The 20,713-nt window shown below is 38.6% G+C and overlaps 1 protein-coding gene and 2 pseudogenes across 4 annotated transcripts in view; 2 read left to right on the top strand and 1 right to left on the bottom strand.

Annotated features, from left to right (window-relative positions):
- The first annotated feature begins 1,036 nt into the window (after nt 1–1,036).
- On the top strand, nt 1,037–1,762 carry LOC105862621 (calcyclin-binding protein pseudogene; annotated as a pseudogene).
- A 7,542-nt stretch (nt 1,763–9,304) lies between these two features.
- ZNF667 (zinc finger protein 667) overlaps nt 9,305–20,713 on the bottom strand; it is a 34,206-nt gene continuing 22,797 nt past the window's right edge. For all 4 annotated transcript variants that reach the window (XM_075993276.1, XM_075993277.1, XM_012757794.3 and 1 more), the window contains one exon: nt 9,305–12,124. In XM_075993276.1, coding sequence (XP_075849391.1) covers nt 10,557–12,124 — 1,568 coding nt within the window. In that variant the 3' untranslated portion in view covers nt 9,305–10,556. The remainder of the gene's footprint in view (nt 12,125–20,713) is intronic.
- LOC105862610 (RNA-binding protein 4 pseudogene) lies at nt 16,553–18,172 on the top strand (annotated as a pseudogene).

Here is a 20,713-nt window from a genome sequence, read left to right as displayed (position 1 = left end):
CTGTCAGAGATTTCTAACTCTCAGCTCTGCTTTCAGTTGTTTCATTCTTTCTAGTTTCTATATCTTGGCAAAAAGGAAATGGCATTTGATGATATGCGACTTAAAGGTCCTTAGGACTTTAATCTCAAAAGGAGAGCAATACCTCTCTGTCTCTGCCTCCATGTCAATCCCTAAGAGGAAATTATGATTTGTGCCAGCCCAGGCTATGTGCCCACCCTGGAGCAATCGCTGGGTCCATGGCATGGGGTACTCCAGCTAGCCTGGGTCAAGGGCACATGCCTCTGCCAGAGGGATTGGATCACTGGATTCAGTTCACAAAAATATCATGGAATGGGGGTTGGCTGGAGGGAGGCCAAGAATCAGTTTTGATAAAACCAAAACCTGACCTGAACTGGCATGAGGGTATTTACTGATATTCATTCCGCTTGGCATGAATATTTGTATGCTTTGCTGTGGAAATAACAATGTGTTCAATTATGGGGTGCTGCTTCAGATCCTGTAACAAAGGTAAATTTCTATGGGTCAAATTGACACAGTACAAAGTGGTTTGGAATTAATCCCTCATTCCAGTAACCCTGACATGGCTGCATATTAGACTAACTCCAACAGCTAGAGACTGGGGCTGGCGTGACAGGCGATAGCTGAGCCTCACCTGGACCCAGCATGCCAGGGGACTTCAGGAAATATTCTTTTAAGACCTTCCAAAGAAGTTCTCCCTCACAGAAGGTGTCAGAGACACAACTCACAGAAAGTGAGGCTGTTTATATATGAGATAAAGGGCATAAGATCTGATCCTCAAGGAATGTTGCCTTCAAATAAGGAAACTTTGTTATCCCACTCCCATGTCCTGATCTCTATAGAGGAATGGCAGAGCTAGAGCCGTCGTCCGGGGAGGGCAGGCGGTGATCGCGCCCCAAGACGGGTTTGCGCAAGGCTGCCAGCATTGCGACTCTTGCAGTGGGGTGAGCGCTCTCGGTGTGGCATTTCCTGTTCCCTCCTTTGCATGGCTGCAGCTTGGCCCTCGGCCTGACCCGGCCCAACGATTGCTTCAGCTCTGGAAGAGTTACAGAAAGATCTAGAAGAGGTAAAGGTGTTGCTTGCAAAAGCCAGTAGGAAAAGAGTACGTGATGCCCTTAACAGCTGAAAAGACCAAGATTGAAACAGAAATCGCAGAGGAAAGAAGAACATCTTGACAATGAAAATCCAGCTGCTGTGGTTGCTGCCATTACAACAGGATATACAGTGAAAATCAGTAATTACGGATGGGAGCAGTCAGATAAGTTTGTGAAAATCTACATTGCCTTAACTGGAGTTCACCAAGTTCTCACTGAAAATGTGCAGGTGCATTTCACAGAGAGGTCATTTGATCTTTTGGTAAAGAATATGAATAGGAAAAGTTACTCCATGACTGTGAACAATCTCTTGAAACCCATCTCTGTGGAAGGCAGTTCAAAAAAAGTCAAACTGATACAGTTCTTATCTTATGTAGAAAAAAAGCAGAAAACACATGATGGGACTGCCTAACTCAGGTTGAAAAAGAGTGCAAAGAAAAAAAAAAGCCCCCCATGACACCGAAACAGATCCTAGTGAGGGATTGATGAATGTTTTAAAGAAAATTTATGAAGATGGAGGTGATGATATGAAGCGAACCATTAAAAAAGCCTGGGTGGGCCGGGCGCGGTGGCTCACGCCTGTAATCCTAGCACTCTGGGAGGCCAAGGCGGGCGGATTGCTCGAGGTCAGGAGTTCGAAACCAGCCTGAGCAACAGCGAGACCCCGTCTCTACTATAAAATAGAAAGAAATTAATTGGCCAACTAATATATATAGAAAAGATTAGCCGAGCATGGTGGCGCATGCCTGTAGTCCCAGCTACTCAGGAGGCTGAGGCAGAAGGATCTCTTGAGCCCAGGAGTTTGAGGTTGCTGTGAGGTAGGCTGACGCCATGGCGCTCACTCTAGGCTGGGAAATAAAGTGAGACTCTGTCTCAAAAAAAAAAAAAAAAAAAAAAAAAAAAAAAAAAAAAAAAAAAGCCTGGGTGGAATCAAGAGAGAAGCAAGCCAAAGGAGACACAGAATTTTGAGACTTTAAAGCCCTTTTGGGAACTGTGATGTGGAAATAACTGATGTTTCCAGTAAAGGAATGCTGGTGAGCTACACATATAAATTTGACAGATTTGACTATTTATATAGCCTTCTCCTCAGGCAAGGAATTCTCCATTTCCTACTGGAGGATTTATTTACATAAAATATATGTATTAAACAAAAAAAAAAAAGAAGAAGAAGAAGAAGAATGGCAGACTGGTGTAGCCCTACAAGAAGGCAAGTTTGTATGTATGAGTAGCCTTTGAAAATATTTACTAACTTCTGAATGTAACGTGGTGGAACCAAGAAGTCTCTATTTCTCCTTTCCAAAACCAAGTTTAACCAACAAGAATAAGAAGAAATAGAAAATTGGAAATTTCATATTTGATGAAGGGAAGAAACATCTACAATTCTGAGCTTCAAAATTATCAAAGTGATGCTGCTAAATGTGGTGTGAATCCTGAAAGAGGAAAGGGCTGCTGCATTGACAAGCACAAAACTCCCCCAAAGCAGTAGCATACCTGGAAAGGCAATAGAAAGGGCATCTTGGTTGCAACCACAACATTACTTGAACTGTCTGCTTTACAGAAATTCCTAAACTCTATTTACAAGTGCTGAATGGCAGAGGTGAGCAGCAAGAAGGCTCAAGGGGGGAACACATGAGTTTTGAAAAGACAATTTATCATGTGACAGAGGGAGAGGAAAGATTACCAATGATGTGTACAGGACTGCAAAGTAAAGGCTAAATCCTGCTACCAAAGTATGTGTTATGGACTAACAGCATCAGTGTCATCTGACAGACTTAGCATTCCAGAATTGTGGTCACCATCCCAGCGTCATTATTCAGAATCTGCATTTTTACAAGATCCCTAGGTGATTTGTACACATTATGGTTTGAGAATCACTGGGCTAAGACACATTTTCTGCTAATATGAAGCCATGTCTTTTGATAAATAACTAGATCAGGAAGAACTCCTCTCATTCAAAAATTAAAAAGTCCATCCCTTTACAGATCCTATCGATAATGGCAGACTCAAACTTATAGAACTTCACTTCACGAAAATTGAACAGAATGAAAAGAAATGGTGTGCCAGCATCATGGAAAGAGGAAGTGTTACCACCTCATATCCCACATTTAATACAGAAACAACAGTTAGGGCCATACTAAAAGAATATGCCAGCATCTATGGCATTCTCTGTCCTCTGGGAAAAGCAGCATAATGGGGAAAAAGTAGGTGGAGGAAATTCTGAAAAATTTCACTGATATATCCCAATCTGGGGGGCAAAATGTAGGTAGCACTGGACAAAGGTACATAAAATTCCTCTAAGAATCCTTTTATTTCACACCAGATAGATACTAGTTTGGTTAGGAAAGGCAAGTAGGCAATATCTATTAAAACATGTCTGGCCCAACAATCTATCCTCTAAAAATATTGGTAAAACTTTTCAAAAGCATATGTACAATACTGTTAATGGCAGCATTGTTTAAAAAATTAAAATTCCTAGATTTATTCTTGCCCTCTCTAAGTGCACATCTGAAATCTGCACTTCTGGCAAGATGGAGTTATAGGGAATGATTTAACCTGCCATCTGAAATACTAAAACACTGGACAAAATACATGAAACCTTGGTGTTTAAAACATTGCACACTGGGCAATGAAAGAGTGATCACTGCAAAAGGGGAAACAAATATGATTCCTTTGATTTCCTTAGATAATTGTATGGAGAAAGTATCCTTGCTGTGGTTCAGGTATTTCTGAATTGAGATGATAGAGCTGGGAGTCAGGGTGATCAAGGTAGCTAGAATTCACAAGATAGAGTCTCTTAGAGGAGAGAGCTCTCAGAAAAAAATCCCCAGAAATCTGTAGAGGGTTGCCCCTCTATTTTTCATTTGAGTACTGATGAGAATATGGGTGTGACAAAATTACCTGAAGCTGGAGAAAGAACTGGCAAAACTATAAGAAGAAATAGATAAATCCATAATTATAATTGGAGATTTCAGCATGCATCTCACAACAGAAGATGTAGGCAGAAAATCAGTGAGGATATTGCACACTTGAACAATACCATTTGACCTAATTGACATTTAAAGAACAATCTACCCCAAGAAGAGAATACATATTCTTGTCAAATTTACCCAGAATGTTTACCAAGACATGCCATATTCCAGATTTCCAAACACATATAAATAAATTTAAAATACAAAAATGCAAAATTTAACATACCAAATATGTTTTCTGATCAGAATGGATTTAACTTAGAAATCAAATAACAGAAAGATAATTTAAAAATTCCCAAATATTTGGACCAAAGTAGCACTTTTCAGTAACCCATGGGTCAAAGAAGAAATCAAAAAGAAAAAGAAAAAATAGTATTTTGAGTTGAAAGAAAATTAACACAAATGAAAATGTGTGGGAAGCAGCTAACACAGTACTTAGAAATAATAACAGCACTAAATGCCTGTTATAAAAGAAAGATCTCAAATCAATGACTTCAATTTCCACCTAACAAATTAGACAAAGATGAGCACTGAACTCCAAAGTCAGCATGAGAATGGAAATAATAAAAATTGGAATGGAAATCAATAAAAAAAGAAACAGAAAAACAGAAGCTGGCTCTTCAAAATCAATAAAACCAATAAATCTTCATGCAGACTGATGAGGAAAAAAAGACAATATACAGGTTATCAATATCTGGAATGGCAGAGGTAATCTAGATATAAATTCTATAGTTATTCAATGAATGATAACAGAATGTTATGAAACTTATGTAAATAAAATTGACAACTTAGATAAAATGAAAAATTTCTTGAAAGAATCCAAACTACTAAAGCTTACTCAAGAAATAGATAATCAGAACGCTTATAAATCTGAAATAGAATTTGTCACTTAAGCATTCCAAATATTTTCATTTATCTCTTTTATTATTAATTTAATTCTGTTACTGTCAAGCAATATACTTTATGGAATAACTGCTTTTTAAAAATATATTAAGATTTGTTTTATAGTCTGTCTTGGAGAATGTTTCATGAACACTTAAAAAGAACATGTACCCTGCTCTTTTTGAGTGAAATGTTTTTACAAATGTCAATGAGGTCAAGTTGGTTGGTCATGTTGTTCAGGTCTTCTATATGCTTACTGATTTTCTGCCTACTTGTTTTATTAATAAATGAAAGGAGTGATGAAATCTCCAATGACAATTGTGAATTTGTCTTTTTCTCCTGTTAGTTGTATTGTTTTTTCCTTATGTAATTGTGCCTCTGCAATTCAACACATATACATTTAGAATTTATCTTTTCCTGGAAAACTGACCCTTTTATTATTATATAATCTCTGTCTCTATCATTGATTATATTATTGGTTCTGAAGTCTACTTCATTTGATACCAATAGTAATTTAAGCTTTTTGTTAATGTTTGCATGGTGTATCTTTTCCTTACCGTTTAGCTTACATATGCCTTTATATTTAAAGTGTGTTTCTGGTAGACAGCATATAGTTAGATCCTACTTTTCCATTCAGTCTTACATTCTGTCTTTTAATTGGTATATTTAGACCATTCACATTTGATGTAATTTTTATATAGTGGAATTAAACATCCTGTTAACTTTTTTCTAATTGTTCCATTGACTCTCTGGTTTTTGTTCCCTCTCTTTTTGCCTTTTTGTTTTTTGATTTTTAATGATTTTATTATGTCCTATTATTATTTATATCTCTTTTTAAACATTTTAATAGTGACTACTTTAGGGTTTATAATACAACTTTAATACATCATTAATTAATCAGAATATACTTTCAAATAATACCACTTAATATATTCCCATTTTCTCCCAAGCATCCTTTATGCTTCTCTCCTATTTCACTTTTATATGCTTTAATACAGCCAGTTACCATTTGGATAAATTTTAAAAGTTATTTTACCTTTATTAATTCCATTTCCATATCTCTTCATTTCTTTGTGTATCTTCAAGTATCTGTTGTGTTTCATATTCCTTCTGCTTGAAGAACTCATTTAACATTTCTTGTAGAGTAAGTCTTCTGGCAATATATTCTCTCAGTTTTGTTTCTGTCAGAAAGTCTTCATTTCTTTGTCAGTTTGAAAGGTATTTTCATGAACTATTTTATGAAGACACGTTTTCTTTCTTTCAGCACTTTAAAGGTGTTAGTACATAGTTCTCTGGCTTGCAATGTTTCTGATAATTCTGCTCTAATTCTTTCTTATCTTTGTTCCTCTACATGTAATGACTCCCCATCCCACAGTGCCTTCCTTCAAAATTTTCTGTCTTTGGCAGTTTGAACATGGTATGTCTACGGATGTATGTGTGTGCACGTTTAGTATTTACTTCTTTTGGTGTTCTCCAAGCTTCATAGATTTGTGTTGTAGGGTCATTAATTTTGGAAATTTATTAGCCATTACTTCTTCAAATATTTCTTCTGCCCCAGTTACTTTCTCTATGCCTCCTGGGATTCAATTTATGTGTGTTGAACCAATGGCTATTTCTCCACAGTTCTTGGATTCTCTGTTCCTTTTGTCACTGCTCCTCCCACCCCTATGTTTCAGTTTGGGTAATTTTTATTGACCTGTCTTCAAGTTAACCTATTCTTTCCCTGGCTGTATCAAGGATATTGATGAACCTGTTCAAGACATTGTTCATCTGCTTACTGTGTTTTTCATTTCTAGTATTTCCATTTGATTCTTTCTTCTCTCTCTCTCTCTCTCTCTCTCTCTTTCTTTCTTTGACAGAGTCTCGCTTTGTTGCCCAGGCTAGAGTGAGTGCTGTGGCATCAACCTAGCTCACAGCAACCTTAAACTCCTGGGCTCAAGCGATCCTCTTGCCTCAGCCTCCCGAATAGCTGGGACTACAGGCATGCGCTGTGCCACCATGCCCAGCTAATTTTTTCTATATATACTAGTTGGCCAATTAATTTCTTTCTATTTATAGTACAGACGGGGGTCTCGCTCTTGTTCAGGTTGGTTTCAAACTCCTGACCTCGAGCAATCCACCTGCTCGGCCTCCCAGTGTGCTAGGATTACAGGCATGAGCCACCACTCCCAGCTTGATTGTTTCTTATAGTTTCTCTCTGTTCAAATTTCCCATCTAATCCTGGATGTTGTGTACTTTTTCCATTAGAATCTTTAATATATTACTCATAGTTATTTTAAATTCCATGTCAGAATAACCAACAGCTATATTGTTTCTGAATCTAGTTATGAGGACTGCTGTTTCTTGGTGGGTGGTTAGGCTTTTTTGCATTTTGTATGCCTTGTAATTTGTGGGGTTTCTTTCATCCTGAAAGCCAGATATCTTTTGTAGGATAGTAGAAACGGAAGTAGATATATTTAATTACTGGAAAGAGCAAGTCTTTCCTTCTATTGAGCCTTTAATGAATGGGGAGGGCTTGCATTAATATAGTTAAAAATTGGGTAGGTTTAAAGTTTGTTGTTGCTATGGTTAACCTAAATTCACCACAGGTTTCAAATACCACTAGTGATTCCTTATTTTTAGGGTGAGGGCTAGTTTTCACAAGGGATAATCTCAATGTTTAGGTCACCTTCAGGTTTAAGTGTTACCTTTGGATTATGCTTCAGAGACAGTGCAGCTATAACTAAAATATTTTAATAATTCATTCAAATATTATTGAGTACTTACCACTTAACTATGTGTTAGTCACCATACTAAATGCTAGAAATTTTAACTCCCCAAATACCTTCTGTCATTATTTTATGCGTGTGTACATTTTTCTTTGTCTTTAATAGCCTTCCAAATTTGTGTGCCTAGCAAATTCTTGTTATTCCTTTAGTATAATAGGTAATAGTATTAATTACCAGCTCCCAAAAGCAATCCCCAAATTCTCCATCACCATGGATTTCATCAGCCTCTTCTCTGTGCTACCTGTACACCTTATACATATTTCTGTATTTTATTATCTTGTATTCCCTGGTAAACTGTATGTGCCTGTGGGCAAGAACAGTGTCTTATAAGTTTATATATCCCTGAGGTTTACCAGTGATTGGTCCATAGTAACTACATGCACAACAAATGTGCACATGAGACAAGGCATACTGGTGGCTTATGTCTGTGACCCCAGCATTTTGGGAGGCCAGGCCAAGAGGATCGCTTGAGGCCAAGAGTTCAAGACCAGCCTGGACAACATAGTGAGATCCCCATCTGTAAAAAAAAAAAAAAAAATTCTTTTTTTTAAATATTCAGGTGAAATGTTTGCTAAAGGAGACCTACAAATCCATAGGCATCCAATAAAAGTAAAATGTTTCCATAATGGGTTCTCCTACAGCAGCCTAGTGATAAAACATTGTTTTTGGTCAGTTTAGTTTCAGAATTTCAAAAGACACCCTTGACTTTCTTCTTAGTTTGGATGCTATTTTTAAAACTCACATAATACAAAATAACTAAAATAAATAATGATGGTTTCATTCCTATAGAAAATAATTTAGTTCCTAGTAGTTGGGAACACACATAAGCCTGGAGTTACTTTACCTTTACAACACCCTCACAGATGTCTCTAAAAGCTGAAGGAGTTGTGAAGGAATGTGCAAATGAGATGAAGTGAGGATTTTTGACTAGGTCAGAAATAAGGCAGCAAGGATAAGCAATTCTCACAATCAATTCCATGTTAGGTTTTATATTACAGTGTATTACCATTCTCATACACTCTTTAAAGCTCCCAAAGGGACAAAAAATGCAATAGGCAATAAAACTGAGGAAATAGGTGACTGTGGGCAGGGCATCCTCCGTTCCTCTCCACTCTTCAGGTGTGACTGTGTCACCACTAATCTGGAACCAACATCTCCAACAGGTTGGCAGAGGAATTAACAAAGTAGATGATATATGTAGAAGGGGAGGGAGAAAAGACATGCCTCTCCATGAGCCTTCTCGGTACTGTTTGCTTACCCATTTGCTCTAAGTGGTGATTTTTTTTATGCTTACTTTACACATCTGAAAGGACACGTTTAAATGGGAAGGTGGAGATTTTTTAAATGCTTACTTTACACATCTGAAAGGACACATTTAAATGGGAAGTTAGTTGTTCTAGTATCCTGCATGCATACTCACACCTCACAATTTTGGTTGTTGTTTTCTCAGTTATTGTCAAAGTTAGAATGACCTACCCCATGTGATCATACACTCCATGAAGTCATCTCAACAAGATACAGGTGTTATTAAAAATACCTCTTGCAGAAGGAAAACTAACACAGAAGAACCCACTTCTCACAGAACTCTGATTTTATTTCTTACATATTTGGCACAAATAAGAAAGGGACTCAAAGCTACCACATATGGTGAACAGCTGACAGGAAAAGAGCTCAGTATACAAATCTAGGGTTTCCCCCAGATATTAGCTCTACCTGCCATAACAAATACCACAGACTGGGTGGCTTAAGCAATAGGAATGTACTTCTCACAGTTCTGGAGCCTGGAAGTCCAAGATGTCAGGTTCTGGAGAGGGCTGTCTTCCTGATTTGCAGACAGCTTCTTTCTTTCTGTGTCTTCACATAGCACAGAGAGGGCAAGCTCTGTGATGTTCTCTCTTATAAAGGCACTAATCCCATCATGAGGGCCCCACCCTCATGACCTCATTGAACTCTAATTGCCTCCCATAGGCCTGCCTGATTTACAAACAAAATCACATTGGGGGTTAGGGCTTCAACATATAAATCTTTGGGGGACACAAACATTCAATTCATAAGAACTTATATTTCACCAGTCACTTATTGCACACAAGTACTATTACATGAAAATATCAATGTTTCTTCATATAAATATAGACAATCGATCTTCAAAGAAAACATTCACAATTTCTGTCGGCTCTGAAGTTCCTTGTTCTTCAGTATATCCTGGTTATTTTTCTGTTAGCCTGTCTCAGCCATGTTAGATTTTCACATCATGAAGATTATATATCATCATAACCATGAAGACAGTACGGTAAGAGCTCTACTGCTATGTACCATTATGCATGATATCCTCATCTACCTAAAGACTCATTCTTATTTATTCTCAACCACCAGTTTCTTTCAGCTGAAAGTGGCACCCTGTTTTGCCAGGAAGTCCCTTCTATTTGATATGTCCAGTTCTGAGGAACAGACTCAAAAGTTTCTTCAAGTGACTTTAAATAAGGCTCAAAAGCCCCACTCATAAAAATGGACTTCACAATTGTACTTTGTTGTACATGACAAATGAAGTAACTTTAAAACTACACTGGAAGTAAAATATGAATAATTCTTATCACGTGAAAAATGGTCTTCACTCACAATGACTAATGCAGTATTCTGGACTTGCTGTAGACAATTTCCAATTCTGAGGTCAAAAGTCATGAATGACTTTTGCTCTTTGTTTCTTAAAGTGGGACGCACCATCAAATGGTCCCATATAGACAAAATTTATGTTATAGACAAATACATTTTCCCCATACCTATGCTTCTTTGACAGCCTCATTCTTCACATTTATAGATTTAAAACCTTAGGGTTTTTCTTCAGAATGTGCATTCTGGTGTCGAATCAGGGAGGAGCTCCGACTGTATGCCTTCCCACATTTACTACACTCATAGGGTTTCTCTGAAGAATGACTTCTCTGATGTCGAATCAGGTCTGAGCCACTGCTAAATGCCTTCCCACATTCATTACATTCATAGGGTTTCTCTCCAGTATGACTTCTTTCGTGTAGAATAAGGGATGTGCGCTGACTAAATGCTTTCCCGCATGTTTTACATGTATATGGCTTCTCTCCAGTGTGAATTCTTTCATGTTGGGCAAGGTGCGCACTCTGGCTGAAGGCCTTCCCACACTGATCGCATTCGTAGGGTCTATCTTCGGTGTGAATTCTCTTATGTCGAGTAAGAGATATTCGGTGACTGAAGGCTTTCCCACATTCCTCACACTGATAGGGTTTCTCTCCTGTATGAATTCTCTGATGTTCAATAAGAAATGACTGGCGGCCAAAAACTTTACTACATTTATTACACTTGAAAGGTTTGTCTTCAGAATGAATATTCTGATGTATTTTAAGGTTTGCTGTTCCAGAAAACATCTTTCCACATTCCTTACACTCAAACCGTTTCTTTTTCTTTGTATGAACTTTCTGGTGTTGAATTAGGGATGAATACCGATTACAGACTTTCTCACATTTATTGCATCTATATACTTTCTTACCATTGTGAATTCTTAGATGCAGAATAAGGGTTGAAAGTCGCCTGAAGATCTTCTCACATTTATAACATTTGTAGGGTTTCTGTGAAGTGTGAATTCGCTGATGAAGCATAAGGGGTGAAATTCTATTAAAGAATTTCCCACATTTTCTGCATGTATAAGGATTTTGCAGATGGCAACGCCTCTGCTGTAGACTCTTACTTAAGGCCTTCTGACTTTCAGGGGTTTTCTCCCTAGTATGAATTCTATTATGTAACACTAAGACTGATTTCTTTTTGAAGGCTCTCCCACACTGCTTGCATTTGTATTTTTTCTTTTCATTGTGAATTCTCTTGTGAAGTAAAAGGGATGCCATGTGACTAAAGGCTTTCCCACATGTTTTGCAATGGTGGACATTTTCGACAATGCGAATTCTCTCATGTGTACTGACAGAGGGGTACTGACTTGCAGGATTCCGACACATGTAGGTTTCGTTTCTATCATGAATTCTCCGATGTAGAATAAGGGTTATTCTTTGATTGAACCTTTTCCCACATTTATCACATTCATGGCTTTTCTTTCTATTGTGAATTCTCCGATGAAGAATGAGGGACGAAACCTGTCTGAAAACTTTTCTACAATTACTGCATTCATAAGGCCGTTCCCCAGTATGAGTATTCTGATGAAGTTTAAGAGAAAAGGTTTGACTAAAGATTTTCCCACAGTCAATACATTTTAAAGATTTCTTCCCAGAATGCCCTTTCTTGCGTTTTATTAGGACTGAATTTTTGTTGTAGCCCTTCTTTCCTGTGGGAACTTTCTGTTGTGTAGAAACTGGCTTCTGAGAGCTGCTTTGCCCAGGTTTGTTGCAGTGATTTGGAGGTAACTTCTTAGACCCTGAATCTGAAAGACATCAAGAAATTAAATGTTTCTGTTCTCCTGTGCTGAAAAACTGAAGCTTCTACAATATAAGGCAGGCATTATCATTATTAATCATAATAACAACAATCAAAACAATACATTTTTGATGTCTTATTATGGTTTCAATTACCATACCAAAGGCTTTACAGACATATTTAATAACTGGAATCCAGAAGAGTCTATAATTTGAAAATAAATATATAAATATTTCTAGGAAAAATATTATACCATATATTGCACATTAAACTCGATAGGTTGTTCATCAGATAAATGTGTTTTTATTATATGAAATATCAAGAAAAGGCAAATATATAGAGACAGAAAATTAGTGGTTGCATAGGGTTCTAGGTCCATGAGGGATCTTACTGTGCTGATGAAAATTTTCTAAAAATGGATTATGGTGATGGCTACACATTTGATGAACTGATAAAAATCACTGAATTATATGCCAGATAGAGATGAATGTTATATGTAAATTAGACTTCAATAAACTTGTAAATTTTAAAAATGTATTCATAAAATCAAATAGTGCAAAAACTAATCTGGGGAGGCCAAGGCGGGAGGATCGCTTGGAGTCAGGAGTTCAAGACCAGCCTGAGCAAGTGTGAGATCCCATCTCTACTAAAGATAGAAAAAAGTCAGCCAGTCAACTAAAAATAGAAACAAAAAATTATCCGGGTGTGGTGGCTCGCGCCTGTAGTCCCATCTACTTGGGAGGCTGAGGCAGAAGGATCGCTTGAGCCCAGGAGTTGGAGGTTGCTGTGAGCGAGGTTGATGCCACGGCACTCACTCTAGCCTGGGCAACAAAGCGAGACTCTGTCTCAAAAAAAAAAATGAATCTAGTAGCACTTAGAATTGAGCAGGGTCATGTGTTGCTTACCGACAGGGACACATTCTAAGAAATGCACTGTGAAAGTAGGTGGAGTAAGATGGCCAAACAGATACCTCCAACAATTGTCCCTCCATGAAAACACCAAATTCAACAACTATCCACACAAGCATTATTGGAAGAACCAAAAATCAGGTGAGTGATCATACAATCTGGTTTTACATTATATAAAGGAAAGAGGTGCTGAAGAGGCAAGAAAAGACAATGTTGCATTGCCTACACCACCCCACCCACCTCCCTCAGCAGTGACACACAGGCACGCTGAGTGGAGAGAAAATCTGTGTGCCCAGGGCAGAGAGACTGAAGTGATTGTGGGACTTTGTATTGAAACTTAGGGCAGCCCTGGCACAAGGGAACACAGCAGAGGGCAGAATCTGCTGGTGACCATGGAGGGAGCATTTAGAATAGCCCAGCCAGAGGGAAATACTTTGCCCTCAAACCTGAGTTCCAGCTAGCACCACCACCACCTGACAAAAGCAGCCTGGGGCCTGGACTAAATTCCTAAAAAAGTCAGTCCTTGGTCAATTCCTGTGGCTGTACTGGCTCCAAGTCAGCCAACTTGAGGTGCATGGACCCAGTGAGACACCAGCAGCTGCAGCCAAGCCAGTGCCCATATTGTTAAGCCCCAGCTCAATTCAGGGAGAGTTTTCTTGCACTTGGGGAAAGAAAAGGGAAAAGTTCAGAGGACGTTGTTTTGGGTACCAGCTCATCCACAGTAAAACAAAGTACCAAACAGACTCCTGAAACTCCTGATTCCAGACCTTAGTTCCTGGGAAGCATTTCTGGACCTACCCTAGGCCAGAAGGAAACATGCTGCCTTGAAGGGAAGGACCCAGTTCTGGCAGGATTCACCACGTGCTGACTACAGAACCCTTGGGTTTTGAATAAATATGAGATGTAGCCAGGCAGCAGTCATCATGGGCTTTGGGTGAGACTGCAATGGCTTCCAGAGTGACCTGGTGCTGTTGGTCATGAGGGAGTGCCTACGTCACTCCTCCCCCAATTCCTGCAGTGCAGCACACAGAGGGAGGGAAAAGAGTTAGAGACTTTGCCTGATAATCCAGGGAATTCTCCTATATCTTACTCAAGTTCACCAAGGCAGTACTGCCAGGAGTCTGTAGAGTCATTACTGCACTTGGGGCAACTCAGTACTGATACAGCTGCAGTGACCAAAGACTTAGATCACTATACTCAATTCCTTGTGAATATCTGGAAAGCCTTCCCAAGAAGGATGGGTTCAAACAAGATCGATTGGGAAGACTGAAGTAAATACCTAACTCTTCAATTAACATCCACAAGCATCAAAAACATGCAGGAAAACACGACATCACCAAACAAACTAAATCAAGTACTAGCAATTAATCCTGGAGATATATTACCTTTCAGACAAAGAATTCAAAATAGCTGCCCTGAAAGAGATCAATGAACTTCAAGACAACACAGAGCAGGAATTCAGAAGCTTAGCAGAGAAATTTAACAAAGAGATTGAAATAGTAAAAAAAAAAAAAAAAAAAAAAATCGAACAGAAATTGTAGAACTTAACAGCTGAACTGACAAACTGAGAAATGCATCAGAGTCTCTCAACAGCAGAACTGACCAAGCAGAAGAAAGAATTAGTGAGCCTGAAGACAGGCTATTTGAAAATATACAATCAGAAGAGAGAGAGAGAGAGAAAAAGAATAAGAATAAAGCATGCCTGCAAGATCTAGAAAATAGCCTCAAAAGGGCAAATCTAAGAGTTTATTGGGACCTTAAAGAGGAGGGAGGGAGACAGAGAGGAGAGAGAGAGAGAGAAAGAGAGAGAGACAGAGAGAGAGAGAGAGAGAGAGAGAAAGAAGAAAGAGAGAGAGAGAGAAAAATCATGGTAGAAAGTTTACTCAAAGAAATAACAAAGAACTTCCCAAAGCTAAAGGAAGACATCAGTATTCAGGTACAAGAAGGTCATAGACACCAAGCAGACTTAATTGAAACAAACATTTAATTATCAAGTTCCTGAAGGTCACAGATAAAGAAAAGGCCCTAAGGGAAGCAAGAAAAAAGAAAAAAATGACATATAAAGGAGCTCCAATACATGTGGCAGCAGACTTCTCAGTGGAGACCTTACGGCATGATATATTCAAAGTGCTGAAGAAAAAGACCTTAACACTAGAATATCATATCCTGCAAAACTATCCTTCAAACATCAAGGAGAAATAAAGACTTTCCCACACAAACAAAAGCTGAGAGATTTCATCAACACCAAATCTGTCCTACAGGAAATGCTAAAAGGAATTCTTTGATATGAAAGAAACAGACACTAATGAGCAATAAGAAATCATCTGAAAGCATCCAACTCACTGACAACAGTAAGTACACAAACACAGAATACTCTTATCACCATAATTCGCTACATAAATTAAAAGACAAGCCTATTAAAAATAACTACAACTGGCCGGGTGTGGTGGCTCACACCTGTAATCCTAGCACTCTGGGAGGCCGAGGTGGGTGGATTGCTCGAGGTCAGGAGTTCAAAACCAGCCTGAGCAAGACCCCATCTCTCCTAAAAATAGAAAGAAATTAATTGACCAACTAAAAATATACATACAAAAAATTAGCCGGGCATGGTAGCACATGCCTGTAGTCCCAGCTACTCGGGAGGCTGAGGCAGGAGGATCGCTTGAACCCAGGAGACTGAGGTTGCTGTGAGCTAGGCTGATGCCACGGCACTCACTCTAGCCTGGGCAACAAAGTGAGACTCTGTGTCTAAATAAATAAATAAATAAATAACTACAACTTTTTGAAAGATAGATAGTATAAAAAGATATAGATGGAAATAACAAAACTTAAAAAGCAGCAGGGGGATGGAGTTAAAGTGTAGAATTTCTGTTAGATTTCCCTTTGCTTACTTTTTTGTAAGCTAAATTGTCATATGCTTAAAATAATTGGTTATAAAATGTTGCAAGCCTCATGGTAACCTCAAATCAAAAAAACCTACAACAGATACACACAAAAAAGTAATTAAAACACACGAGAGAAGATCACTTTTAACAAAGGAAGACAGAAAGGAAGTAAGGAAGAAAGTGAGAACCACAAAACAATGAGAAATCAAGTGACAACATGGCAATACCCCTTACCTATCAATGATAACACTGAATGTGAATGGACTAAACTCTCCAATCAAAAACTAGAGTGTCTGAATGGATAAAAAAACAAGAGCGAACCATATGTTGTCTGCAAGAGACACACTTGACCTATAAAAACACACATAGACTGAAAATAAAGGGATGGAAAAAGATATTCCATGCAAATGGAAACCAGAAGAAGAGCAGGAATAGCTATACTATACTACTATTAGGTAAAATAGATTTCAAGACAAAAACTATACAAAGATACAAAGGTCATTATTATATAATGATAAAGGGATCAATTCAGCAAGAGGCTATAACAATTCTAAATACATATATGCACTCAACACTGGAGCACCCAGATACAAAGCAAATATTATCAGAGATAAAGAAGAAGCTAGACCCAGAGAGCTCGACCCAATATAATAATTGTTGGAGATTTTTTAGCGTTTTGTCAGAAGCGTCCGCGCGGCGAGGAGGAGCCCCTGCTGATTTCCGTGCGGGCTCTTGTCAAAATGGTGAAGCTGTTTATTGGAAACTTGCCTCGGGAGGCCACAGAACAGGAGATCCGCTCACTCTTTGAGCAGTATGGGAAGGTGCTGGAATGTGACATCATTAAGAACTATGGCTTTGTGCACATAGAAGACAAAACTGCAGCTGAGGATGCCATACGCAACCTGCACCACTACAAGCTTCATGGGGTGAACATCAATGTGGAAGCCAGCAAGAATAAGAGCAAAACCTCAACAAAGTTGCATGTGGGCAACATCAGTCCCACCTGCACCAACAAGGAGCTTCTGGCCAAGTTTGAGGAGTATGGTCCAGTCATTGAATGTGACATCGTCAAAGATTATGCCTTCGTACACATGGAGCGGGCAGAGGATGCAGTGGAGGCCATCAGGGGCCTTGATAACACAGAGTTTCAAGGCAAACGAATGCACGTGCAGTTGTCCACCAGCCGGCTTAGGACTGCGCCCGGGATGGGAGACCAGAGCGGCTGCTATCGGTGTGGGAAAGAGGGGCACTGGTCCAAAGAGTGTCCGATAGATCGTTCAGGCCGCGTGGCAGACTTGACCGAGCAATATAATGAGCAATACGGAGCAGTGCGTACGCCTTACACCATGAGCTATGGGGATTCATCGTATTACAACAACGCTTACGGAGCGCTCGATGCCTACTACAAGCGCTGCCGTGTTGCCCGGTCCTATGAGGCAGTGGCGGCTGCAGCTGCCTCCGTGTATAATTATGCAGAGCAGACCCTGTCCCAGCTGCCACAAGTCCAGAACACAGCCATGGCCAGTCACCTCACCTCCAACTCTCTTGATCCATACGATAGACACCTGTTGCCGACCTCAGGAGCTGCTGCTGCAGTTACTGCAGCTTCCACTTCATATTACGGGCGGGATCGGAGCCCCCTGCGTCGCGCTACAGCCCCAGTCCCCACTGTTGGAGAGGGCTACGGTTACGGGCATGAGAGTGAGTTGTCCCAAGCTTCAGCAGCCGCGCGGAATTCCCTGTACGACATGGCCCGGTATGAGCGGGAGCAGTATGCGGATCGGGCGCGGTACTCAGCCTTTTAAAGCTTGAGGTGGGATGTGTGTGGGCTGAAATTCCGAGCTGCGGTTGTGCATGAGAATACACCTTTCGTGGTACCCCATCTCCGGGACGTTCTCGGCTCTGTGCATTCAGTCCCTCAGGAACCATGGACCTTAATTTACCTTGCTGAGTTCAGACCTTCTCTTCCTTTCCTTTACTGCCCATTTTCCTATTCTTCCTATCCTTCAATACTTCTGTAGCCTCCCATTCATGTTCTATTCTCCCAGCAGGCCTCATTGTGTGCAGAAATTGTGGTGGGGGCTGAGCTACCTCCTCCCTGCTTCCTGCCTCCAGTGGGTTTTGAATTTGGGGATGACCTTGGTGAGAGTCTCACTGCTTCTGGGTCTCTTTTTGGCCCAAAGGCTAGACCTATAGAGTTGAATCACTTTCTTTCCAGTGAAATAAATGGTTTTTCAACTTAGAAAAAAAAAATAATAATAATTGTTGGAGACCTCAACACTCCACTTTCTGCACTGGACAGTTCATCCAGACAGAAAATCAACAATGAAACATTGGACTTAATCTATGCTATAGACCAAATGGATCTAATAGATATTTACAGAATGCTTCATCTAAGAACTGCAGAATACATGTTCTTCTCTTCAGCTCGTTGATAATTCTCAAGGGTAGACCATACGTTAGGCCACAAAACAAGTCTTAAAAATTCAAGAGGTCACCAAAAAAATGGAATCATATCAAGTATTTTCTCTGACTGCAATGGAATAAAACTAGAAATCAATAATAACATGAACACTGAGAAACACAGACATAGAAATATGTCCCAGAATGACCAGTGGGTCAATGAAGAGATTAAGGAGATTTAAAAATTTCTCAAAACGAGTGAAAATGAAAACATAATATATCAAAACCTGTTGGATACAGAAAAAGCAGCAATGAGAGGAAAGTTTATAGCAATTAAGTGCCTATATCAAAAGAGTAGAAAGGTCTCAAATAAATAACCTAATGACAAGAGCAAACCAAACCCAAAATTAGTAGAAGAAAAGAAATAATAAAGATCAGAGCAGAAATAAATGAAATTGAAACCAAAAAAATACAAAAAATTCAATGAAACCAAACATTGGTGTTTTAGAAAAGATAAACAAAATAGACACACATTTAGCTAAACTAAGAAAAAAAAAGAGAAGATGCAAATAAATAAAATCAGAGGTGAAAAAGGAGACATTACAACTGATGCTTCAGAAATCCAAAGGATCATTAGAGATGACTACAGGCAACTCTACGCCAACTCCTATGCAACTCTACGTTGGAAAACCTAGAAGAAAAGGATAAATTCCTAGAAACACAACCTACCAAGACTGAACTAGGAAGAAACGCAAAATGTGAATAAATCAATTACAAGTACTAAGATAGAAGCAGTAATAAAAAGTCTGCTTCAAAAGAAAAAAAAGCCCAGGCTTCACTGCTGAATTCTACCAAGCATTCAAGAAAGAATTAATATCAATTCCACATAAACTCTTCCAAAAATTGAGGAAGGAACACTTTCAAACTCCTTCTATGAGTCCTATATCACCCAGATACTAAAACCAAACAAAGACATGATAAAAAAAGAAAACTATAGGCCAATATCTCTGATGAACAAAGATGCAAAAATCCTCAACAAAATAGTAGCAAACTAAATTCAACAACACAGGAAAAAGATTATTCATCATGATAAAGTGGGATTCATTCTAGGGATGTAAGGACAGTTCAACAAATACAAATCAAACAATGTGACACATCACATCAACAGAATGGAGGACAAGACATATGATCATTTTATGTTGAAAAAGCATTCAATAATATTCAACATCCCTTCATCATGAAACTCTCAGAAAATTGGGTATAGAAGGAACTTACCTCAACATGATAAAAGCCATATTTGACAGACCCATAGCTAACATCATACTGAATGGAGAAAAACTGAAAGTCTTTCCTCTAAAATGTGGAACAAGAAAAGGATGCCCATGCTCAGCACTGTTCAACATACTACGGTTAGTTCTAGCTAGAGCAATCAGATAAGAGAAAGAATCAAGGTCATCCAAAGTAGAAAATAAGTCAAATTATCCTTATTTGCAGATGATATAATCTTATATCCAGAGAAACCTAAAGATTCCACAGAAAACTATTAGAATTGATAAGGAAATTCAGTAAAGTTGCAGGATACAAAATCAACATATGAAAATCAGTAGTATTTCTATATATTACAATAGTAAACAATCTGAAAAAAAAATAAACAAAGGAAGTAATCCCATGTACAATAGCTACAAATAAAATAAAATATCTAGGAATAAACATAAGAAGTAAAAGATCTCTACAGTGAAAACTACAAAATACTGATAAAAGAAATTGAATAGGACACACAAAAAAATAAAAAGATATTCTATGCCCGTGGAGTGGACGAATCAATATTGTTAAAATGTTCATACTATCCAAAGTAATCTATAGATATTCAATGTAATACTCATCAAAATACCAATGACATTCTTTACATAAACAGAAAAAATAATCCTAAACTTCATATGGACCCACAAAAGACCCAGAATAGCCAAAGCCATACTGAGCAAAATGAACAAAACTAGAGAAATCATGTTACCTGACTTCAAATTATACTACAGAGCTGTAGTAATAAAAAAAGCATGGTTCTGGGGTAAAAACAGACACATAGACTAATGAAACAGAATAGAGGACCCAGAAATAAATCCACACATTTATAGTGAATTTATCCTCAACAAAGGTGCCAAGAACATATAGTGGGGAAAGAACAGTCTCTTCAATAAATAGTACTGGGAACACTGGCTATCCACATGCAGAAGAATGAAACTAGACTCTTATTTCTTGCCATATATGAAAATCAAATAAAAATGAATGAAACACTTAAATCTAAGACCTGAAGCTATGAAAATACTAAAAGGAAACTTTGGGGAAACACTTCAGGACATTGTGTGGGCAAGGACTTCTTAAGTAGTACCCCCAAAACACAAG

This window comes from Microcebus murinus, chromosome 16, assembly GCF_040939455.1.
Source record: "Microcebus murinus isolate Inina chromosome 16, M.murinus_Inina_mat1.0, whole genome shotgun sequence".
In the NCBI taxonomy this organism is placed as follows: Eukaryota; Metazoa; Chordata; class Mammalia; order Primates; family Cheirogaleidae; genus Microcebus; species Microcebus murinus.
Note: the sequence above shows the minus strand (reverse complement) of the source record. Positions and strands in the feature narration are given on the sequence as shown.